Raw genomic sequence first — 10282 nt, 5'->3', positions numbered from 1 at the left:
CTTTGATGCTAAAATACAAGCTAAGATCAGCTTATAAATACAATTCCCGTTGCTCCTGTATAATTCATGATCCACCTTAAATATCATTGCTGTTTTGCCCCACTCAGTCGTTATTCAACCCATCAAAATATCCCAATTCTCTGACTAAACCAATCGTCAGCGTTAACCATAGGAAGAGATATACCGAACTCACGAACTGAATCCAACTCTGCGCCTCACCGCGAAACCCAAAACATTCACGGTCTCGAGGGGTCTCCCACGTCTGGACGCGGTCCTTTCCAGCTCAGTCAGCATAAGCGGACGACGTAGTCGTGATAGGTTGCAGCATGCTGAGGTGGCTGCTCCTAGTGGCGCTGGTGGCGGCCAAACGCAGCCCCCCGCAGCACCAGGACTCCGCCGTCATCGAAGAGGTCAATGCCAAGCAACTTGACCGGGTGCTCCAGGAGAAGGGCTATGTCGCGGTCTTCTGGTGTAAGTACCCGTTCCAGGAGTGCCGTCGGTGCTTTCCGTGATTTCCAGTTCGGATTGTCGAAAGCCTCTCGAAAGTGGTGAATAACCAGTGCTGGATTTGGTGTATGTGGTGGTGAAATACGTTCATGCTCAAGCAGTGAGGTGCCTTGAATGTTCCTGTGGGCTACGCAAATAGGTGCCAAGTTTGTGACTAATTCAGCACCGAACAAACTGGTGACTTCATTGCTTTAGTCACTAAGAAGTTAGCTTTAAAAATTCGCAATTCAAAAAAATTGCCAGACACTTATGATCAAACAATTCATTACATAACACGAAAGATAAACATTTTCTCGCTGCTATTGCTTTTTCTAAATATAAAATCTTTGCCCACTCAGCTCAAAAACAAACGAAATCCTCGTTATGCATAACGAGATCCTGTAAACACGGCACTTAATTTCTCCTTAAATGCGGCAGGTGTTTCATTAGATCTTCGACGGGCTTTCGACAGCGCAACCCACCAAGAACAATAAAGTGTAGTTTACGCATAACCAGATTTGGATGTCGTATTGTGTGTCCTCCCGCTGAGTGATGCAATGAAAATCGGTTTTCATTGCCAAAGGACTGTGAAAGCCGGGATTCGAAACATGTTGCGTGCGAATTTCCCGTTACAGTGTTGCCACGTGTGGAATTTTTGCCATATATTCTTTGCTTTCTTTAGACCTGAAATTGCCGGGTTTCAGTGTGCACATGCGCCTGTTTACATTTCAAATTCTCCAAATACAATCTCCTGCCAATCATCAATTAGGAATTCTAGTAATCTAAACTATGCTGTTGCTAAACTTATCAGAATATTAATAAATAGGCCCTAATGGCGAACATGGGGGCGCGCAGGTTTTGTAGGTCTAACCCGCGATTTATTCTAAAGGGAAAATATTTTACGTTGATATTCGATTTCAACATCACCTTGTCAATTTTGCCAGGGAATTATTTTCCGTTGTCTCTGAATAGCTGGCAGTATAGGAATAAAGCCACATTACGAACACCTGTTGATGTGTAAACAATTTGAATGCCTGATTGGAGCAACGTGGCTTAAGAACAATGGCAACATCGTCGAATTTTTGGTTTAAAAATAAGTTCGCAGATATCTGGTTGCTCCCATTTTACACAGGCATAATTGAGTCTTTAAAAATAACCATCACCACTGGCTACGCTTTTAATGTCATAATATTTTCACTGTATTACCTATTTGTCCCTCCCTGGTATTTTCCTAAACCTAGTCTTAGAATTATACAGAGTGGCTCACAAATGTATAAGTCTATACCTATTTTGCTGTTCTATTCGTTATTCGCCGCCCGGCGGGCGTCTACTATACGGATACCATCATGCGAAAATCTGAAAAATATCTCAAAAACTGTCGGAAGAACAGCCACAATTTACGGAAATAAAAAGTAAACCTTTGCCCTCCTGTATTTCAAAAGCACTAAATTCCTGCCCACATAAATTTATATCAACTCTTTGTCTTGTACGTGTTGGTTCACACATTGAAGTATTTTGTTCAACAGTCTGTTGAAACATTGCTACAAAAACTCGCACATTCTAGACCTCCATATAATATACAATGCAATTAGAATTCGGCATTCCGATTTGTCTTGAAAGATAGGATTGTCAAAGCTATTTTGCCATAACTCGAACCATTCGGAAGGTATGACGCAGCCGGTGAAAGTGCAAAAAGTACCGCATTTCAAACGTCGATGGGTACTCCGGAAACACCTCCAAAGGGGTACTTCAGAGAAGTAATCTTAAGAACTTGCAAAGAATCCAAAAATGCAGCAATTATACAGGGGCTCTTTTATTGAACTGTTTTCTCAAATTAACAAAATAGTGAAAAATGAGTGAAAGAGCGCCAATGACACAAAACAACAGGTTGTAAAGTTGAATAATATGTAAGTACGTAGCTATAGGCTTTAGCTTCAACTTTTTTAGTTATTGCAAGTTAATGAACCCAACAATTTTTAAGTTAGTTTAGGTTATTGAAAAACTGCGGAACACCATTTGTGATCAGTTTGAAGATTTGTGATCAGATGAACAGTTTTTACAAATTATTCGGAATCTCGAAGATTGTGAGAGATGCAGAAAAAATACTAGAAACTTGTTAGAGAAATGCGATCTCAATTTGAGGAAGTGAAAATCCCCACGAAAAGTAGTGTATTTGGTCCCAAATTGAAATATTTGAATCCATAAAGTCTAAAGAATCTTAAAATCCACTTTGGAACTAACTATATAAAATACCTACATGGGGAAGAATTTTTGAGTAATCAGTTTGAAGAATGACTAAAGGAAACTCACAAGCTCCCAAGCTTCGGCAATGTTAGGCAAGTAATGCCATTGCCAGGGCTAAAATATACGTGTAAAAGCAGTTTAAAGAATCTAACAGAGTGAAGCCGATCTGACGCTTACTGCTAAATATGTCTCCTAAAGGTGAGGGTCGCGACATGTCCAAATCAATTAACAGGGCATTAGCCAAATAAGAAAACCACGAACGCCATTGGTCGCACATTAGAGCTGTTAAAATGATTAAAAGTTAAATCAAATGTTACATCTCTAAGGGTAGACTGGCCAATAAAACAGGCCATAAATTAAAATTAATTACATTACAATTCCCGTAAATAGGAGCAGAGAGAGTTAAAACAGATGAAAATGTTTTATTTTTTAACCAAACCCTATCTGCTCTCTAATTGCTGATGCTGAAACGCTGATGATATTTAAAATTTTAATAATGTCTAACACCCACTTAGAAATTTAAAGTTTTGCTTTAAATCGGAGGAATGCTAAGCAACACAGTGCATTTTGTCGGATGATTTCACCACATACAATCATAAAAATTCTTATTATAGTTCATCTAAAAACAATCAAATTATGTGGTTCTCAAAATTAGTCCCTAAAATTACAACAAAAGACAATAAGATTTCTGCAAATTTCGAGCAGGAAGAGGAGTAAATACAGAAATTTCAGGAACATGAGAAATCCTCGTCAAAGCTGTTCATTGCCCTTATTTAGTGTTTTTCACTGCTTTTATTTAGTGTTCTTCACTGCTTTTATTTAGTGTTCTTCATTACCCTTATTTAGTGTCCTTCATTACCTTTGTTTAGTGCTATTCATTTTTTAACGTTCGGTAATCAGGATTGTGATAGCTCAGATCTGTACATTAAAGGCGTTTTTTCTTGACACTAACAAATTAATATAACTTATAAGTTTGAAATCGCTGGCTCGAGCCACCGATTTTGCAGCATGACAAATTCATTCTGGGTTATAACCGAGGATTTGGGACAATTCCAACCAGTTTTTAGATAAGGTACACGTAGACCCAGACAAAAGATGTGAACATTATCATTTTACTCAGATTTAAGAAACAATTTTCGACTGTTATCGCATCAGAAAATAAACCCATCCTGATGTTCTGATGGTCACTGAACTTCGCCACTTTCAAAATTTAACTGATGAACACGCTGTAAATAATTTCAGTTTAGGACGTTGAACTTCCAATACCTATTACGTGTCGTCTCAGAAAATGCTCAATTCAAGAATTAATGAACATCGAAAATTTCTGAGAAAAGTATTTTTGGGCGCTATCCAAAATCTTGTTTTTATAAAGTACAATATTTCTTCACATTTATAAATAATTTTCCAAAATGACGAATCACAGTCTCCCCCACAAGAAAACCTATTGAAATCCAGCTTTTTCAGGTTTATTTTCGTCATAAATGTTAACCTGAAGTTTTTCAGGTGTTTAGTGCGAAATTTCTAAGTTTAATGATCTGGTAATCTTTTTCCAGATACGAGAAGCTGTACGACATGTGACAAAGTGTTAGAGGAACTCGAACAGATCGACGATGACACGGACTCCTTCGGGGTGGACTTCGTGAAAATTAACGATAAACGACTGGCTAAGCAGTATGGCATCACTAAATTCCCTGCCCTCACTTATTTTAGGGACAAACAACCTATCATATATGAAGGTAAGACGCGATACCTTTATCATCATTCCCTTGACAATAATACCAAATGATCATCCGAAGTGGGAGTCAGTGAGCTAGTAAAATCAACGAATTAGTTTCTACCAGGAGGTTCTTCCAAACTCTGGATTTAACCTCCAGACCTAAACGTAGGCCGAATGTGGGTCACAGCAAGCGAAATATATAGAAATATAGCTCAAGATTTCAAGCTATTTTTAAAAGATCCACCATTACATTTTCGAGGCTGGCTTAAAAATAAACCTTTACAACATGCCATTTGTTAACACGAGTTCTTTCAAGTTTTTTTCGTTCGATAAAAGGAAACCTGGATGTAATTTTTATCATGTAATTTTACCTCACAAGTTGCCAAGTCCTTCGGTTAACAAAAGACGCTTTCGGATTTTTTTCAAATCCACCCATCCATCAACGGACTCAAAATTAAATTCGATGGTCAACCAGTCCAGAAAGGTCCAGTGCTAAGGGTATACTGTCACCTCTCTTTTGTTCGGTTAACCAAATTAACGGGTTTTTTGGAAAATAGTAAAATTCTAGATTCTTGGATTTCCGAAACTTTCAGATCAGTTTGTTTAACTTGTTGAATTATGTTTTCTGACCAATGGTAGAAACACTCGAAGAGAAGGAACTCAGAGGATTTAATAGTCAATACGACGGAAGACAGTCTCTATACTTTCATCTGGACAACGACCTGATGAGATTATTGACTCCTCTAAGGTATCTCATGCCAGGCCACATGTGCAATGTCATGAAATGACAGCTAAAGTTGTGGATGAACTAAACTTACAATGTGCCAAGCGTATTTCATCTGTGAGATCAATGGATCTGAGACGGAGCCAAGACAACAAATCAATGCGGGTCAATCTTGCAAGAAGCCCAACTTAACTATCTCTATTCAACTAGTCATACTTTGACTAGCTGAAAATACTAATATTTTTTCAAAAAAAAAAAAATTGGCACAGGTGATGGTAGGCAAATTGAGTAATGTTTAGGTGTTTTGTTAATCGAATGTACTTGCCATGCCTTCAGACACATTAAGCTAGTTCAAGCCCATGAAGCTCATCAAGGTTACTCCAGGGAATTGATCTTCAGTGTGCCCAGAGAAGATTTCTTTGAGTATTCAAGTGACACGTTTGTTTATACAAGTTGTTCGTCCGTTTATTTAGGTCACTTTCTTTCATTAATACATTAATTCAGGTTCGAGGAGACCAAGCTCATACTCATTGAAAAAACAAATTACATGATGAGATGAAGACAACCAGTTACCGACTTATATGTGGGTAGAAGGCACGCTGCAGGAAAACCCTGGAAGCGCTGCTAAAGAATCGGCTACTGAAGGAAGCAGAAGAACAATATCTATTTAGAAGAAAAATACACTTACTATACATGTATGTATAGAGAATTAATAGTGGATATGACAATCAAATGAAAAATTAAGGAGGATTATCAAAAAGAAACCATAAAGCATTTAGCTTCATTACTTTCTGGATGGAATATGGGAAAAACGAAGACACATCACTGCTTATTGAGTAATAACCCAACTTTACAGGACGTCTTTTTAACATGAGTCATTGGTAAAATTTATATCTGTTGTTAAAAAAAAACCTTGTATATCCAAATAAAACCGGTAAATAATTAAATAGGCATCTAAAATAAATGAAAAAATTATATATGGAAAAATTAGTGGAAAAGAAGATATGCGGCATAGCGGCAAGATGTGTCTTTACTTATTGACTTCATTAGACACGTGCGCATACAATATATGAATATGTCTCATTATTTACGAATATGTGAACACAGCCTGGAAAGGATGAAAGAGCACTACAAGCAGGTATCAGCTCAAATGTGGAACCAGCCTAAAATGTCCCCAATTTCAGGGATGAGCTCAGGATCTCCACAGCGGACTCTTCATGGATATATGTATGCTTTGACTTACCCAGCCAGGGATATTAAAATCATAAAAATGTTGTGACTCTGAAATGTATGACTTCTATCTATCATAAAACATAATGCCTCCAATCTATCTCAGCCTTTCTCAAAGTGGTCACCTGAAAATTTTGGTCAAACAAATAAATAGATATTCAACGTATGTGTATGAAAAGAGTAAACTAGCCAATAGCTTTCTATTTGAAAGGCATAGAATATATGGAATACAGTGACCTGAGTGACTACGGTGGAGAAGGAGTGATTGAAGGTTGTGATAAAAGAAGTGAGTAGGAAATTGTAAATACGACCACCAAAGGATCTGCACGCATTGTCTACACCACTCTTGGTGACCACGTAGATGCTTAAGTTAGATGAGGACGATATGGACACAATCCTAATCTACTTAAGCTTAGAAAAACAATTGCAATAGTAAAGGTCAACGCGGTCAAGGTTGGAGATGAAGGAATAATGGAGATTATTGTGAAGTTACGAAGGAGCGTTGTTTACTATTGCAAGAAAAATTCAAATGTACTAATTCATGAAAATATTGACAAAATGTGAACAGAAACAATGAAGAAAATAACAGAAATTCATTAAAAATTACAGCATTACAGGAGGTTACACAAGTTCACACAAGTTCTTTTTTTGTTATTTTAAGGTTCTCCTAATTTGCCCAGCAAAAAAATATAAATTAAAATTTCCGATAACGCAAAATCTAAACCTAAATGTAAGCTAAATTTAGAAATGTTTACATTTCAGGAGACTTAATGGATGAAGAAAATGTTCTGGATTTCCTCACCAGCCTCGAGGCAATGGATCTGCCCGACCGAATCGAAGAAGTTAATGCCAAAATATTGGAGAAGATTGTGCAGGAAACGGATTTTGTTGCTGTATTGTTTTGTAAGTAACGTTTGAACATTTAGATATATCGATGTTGGATAGACAAAAATGTCGCTTTGCATTAACTAAAATATATCTACAAAACATTCATGAAAGAGGTATACACTTCTAAATCTAGACCACCATAATTTAATACGCTCGTCCATAAAATCTGAACATTAATTCTTATTTAAAGCCTTCACAAATAAACAAATGAGATCCGTATTAGCTCTAGGTGTATATGAAATACAGCAGTAATGATTAATTAATCAGTACTCCCTCCCCTCTTCAAAAACACTACACTATGTAGATGATGAACATGGTGATATCCCAATAACGCTATTGTGATCTTCAGTAGCAAGGGCGTAAATAACAGTCTAATGTAGGAAAAAATGCTATTAATGAGTTACTAACTTTCTGTAACATTTTACCTTTAGGTCCAGACGCTGATAAATGCCAAAAATATGGAGCTAGTAAGTATTATGCTTCCGCTTCACATTTTCTTGACACTCTAATTAATTAAGACTCAATTAAAAAATATAACAAAACATTATTTATTACTAAACAAATTTATTCTAAAGCGACTCCTAAATTCCTATTTAAAAGTTTGTTAAGTAACACGTATGTGTATATGTTCCAGTGCCAAGATATCAAACATTTTATGGCCTCAGGTTTATAAAGCCGAATAACAGAAGCGGAGAAAATAAAATGGTTTATATTCGCATGAAATCGCTTTGAATTCCCCTTTTTTTCTATTTGCCATTTACTTGAACGATTAATTGCGAATGTTGAAAATGAATTATTAGCCATTGCTGTAATTAGTTCTTACCAAACGTTTATAATTATGTCGTTTGAATTTATGATCCAAAACTAATGCTGAAATAAACTCTTTAGATAAACCAGAGTGTAAGAAGTGTTCAAAAGTGCTTCTGGAACTGGAAAACATCGACGATGAGGCGGACCAACTGGGTATCGGATTTGTAAAGATTAACGATGAAGATCTTGCTGAGGAATACAATCTAGGGCCTTTGCCTGCACTTGTTTACTATAGACATCAAATTCCCATTATTTACTCAGGTAGGAAACACCGCTTTTCCCACATTAGTCTTAAAAAAGAGGATTCCTTAGGTGACCTCACCAAAGAGGAAGACGTCTTGGAATGGCTGGTTCAGAACAAAAGCACGGGAGATGAGGATGACGTTATAGAGGATGTGACTTTAAAGACACTTGGGACTTTAATCAACAGCGTTGATCATCTCGCCGTATTATTTTGTAAAATTTTCAACTATTAGTTAATAACAGTTGAACACATTAACTATTACAGATGATCGTGATGATGATGAATCAATGCAAGCACTGGATGAGCTGGAACACATCGATGATGATTGCGACAAATACGGTATTCAGTTCGTTAAGATTGACGACCCCGCTGCTGCTGAAGAGTACGGTAAGAACTTAAATTTTTTTAATGAGAATGAACCGTTTACTTCAGAATTCTATATCCACAAACCATTATAAGTAATAAGTGCTGGAAGCTAGAAGGACGCGGCATTTAATAAAGTTACATTTTGAAACTTGAAGAGAAATCAAGCCTTGTAAATTGAGTTCGGCTATAATTAAAATATTAATTTTCGTAAATGCTCCAACTATATTCACAAAATATGGCCAATTAACTTTTAAAAAACTGATAATGCGTTTTAAAATTTAAATTAATAATAAAATACAAAAAAAAACATAAAAAAAATTAAAAAATATAAAAAATCTAATAAATAATACAAAAAAATATAAAATATGTAAATAATAATAATATAAAAAAATATAATAAAAATATATATACATATATATGTTATAATCAAACAAGTTTGATTTTTATTTTGTTTGGACATAATGCTTCACACTCGAGTAGAGGTTGTTGTTCACTTATGTGTGAAGTGTTAATCCCAAATGAGATTTAAGAAAGAACAATTTATAATTGTTTGAAATAAACACAACCTCTAAGAGATGAACGGAGGTAAGTTATACTCCAAAAATAGTGCAACAAACCACATAGGAAAAAATATGACTTATGCAAACTTTAAGAAACTGTAACACGTGCCGTGTTGAACATTTGAATTAATAAAAATAATACAATAATTACTCACAAACTAACAAATAAATATCCAGAATCTATACTTTCTCGTAATTAACAAAAGAATTTAACTATAAAATGAAATACCTACATGATTTGGTAGCTACCTATTTGAAAAATTTGGAAAGTTGCCCAAATTGCAAATTAACACGAATCCTTTTATTAATCGAAAACTTGGATAGATAGATAGAGAAAAATCATGCTTAAAAGACTTGTAATAAATAGAAGAACATAGATATAAAATAAAATACAGGGTGTCAAGATTAAAAATTAGTTATCGAAAATTGACTTCAACACGAGCCATCATTAGAAAGTTATTCCACAAACAAATTAACGTAAACTTTTTAATTATACAAGGTGCGTTACGTGACTGAACTGATAAACTTATACCAGACATTCTATATTCATTTTCAATACTTTCAAAAGGCACATAAAGAATAGTAAAGTTTTCCTATAAAATAAAATGGGAAGAATATTTGAAGAAATTTAATTATGAAGATTCGAATAAAAATTAGGTTCCCGATTTTAGTAACATTCTAGTATTTCCCTCCTTTCAGTCTCAGGAAAATTTCTAAACCATCTGGTTGGTCTCTGTAGCACTTCAACAAGCGTTTTCCAACACCAAAGTCACTACCTCATATGTTATGTTGCTTTTCAGGACTAGACTCTCTGCCCTGTGTTGTATATTTCGAAAAGGGCATTCCAAACGTCTACGACGGCGACCTGGAGGAAGAAGATGAATTCCTTCAATGGATCGTGGAACAGTTGGAAAAAGACGAAATTGAAGATGTAACTGACGAAATGCTTGATAAATTAATTGGAGAAGGAAAAACATTAGCGGTTTTGTTTTGTAAGTTTCTCTCCTAAACTA

General features: G+C 35.6%; 1 protein-coding gene across 2 annotated transcripts in view; it reads left to right on the top strand.

Annotated features, from left to right (window-relative positions):
• Window positions 1-239: 239 nt before the first annotated feature.
• hlk (hulk) overlaps window positions 240-10282 on the top strand; it is a 28548-nt gene continuing 18505 nt past the window's right edge. Inside the window, exons 1-8 of one of the 2 annotated variants that reach the window (XM_066395243.1) lie at window positions 240-471; window positions 4284-4466; window positions 7164-7304; window positions 7721-7756; window positions 8178-8360; window positions 8412-8555; window positions 8608-8730; window positions 10070-10261. In XM_066395243.1, coding sequence (XP_066251340.1) covers window positions 327-471; window positions 4284-4466; window positions 7164-7304; window positions 7721-7756; window positions 8178-8360; window positions 8412-8555; window positions 8608-8730; window positions 10070-10261 — 1147 coding nt within the window. In that variant the 5' untranslated portion in view covers window positions 240-326. The remainder of the gene's footprint in view (window positions 472-4283; window positions 4467-7163; window positions 7305-7720; window positions 7757-8177; window positions 8361-8411; window positions 8556-8607; window positions 8731-10069; window positions 10262-10282) is intronic. The other variant, XM_066395244.1, reaches the window with a different exon arrangement.

The sequence above is a fragment of the Euwallacea similis genome, chromosome 11, assembly GCF_039881205.1.
Source record: "Euwallacea similis isolate ESF13 chromosome 11, ESF131.1, whole genome shotgun sequence".
Classification (NCBI taxonomy): domain Eukaryota; kingdom Metazoa; phylum Arthropoda; class Insecta; order Coleoptera; family Curculionidae; genus Euwallacea; species Euwallacea similis.
The sequence above is the reverse complement of the archived record's forward strand: the minus strand, read 5'-3'. Positions and strand labels throughout refer to the sequence as shown.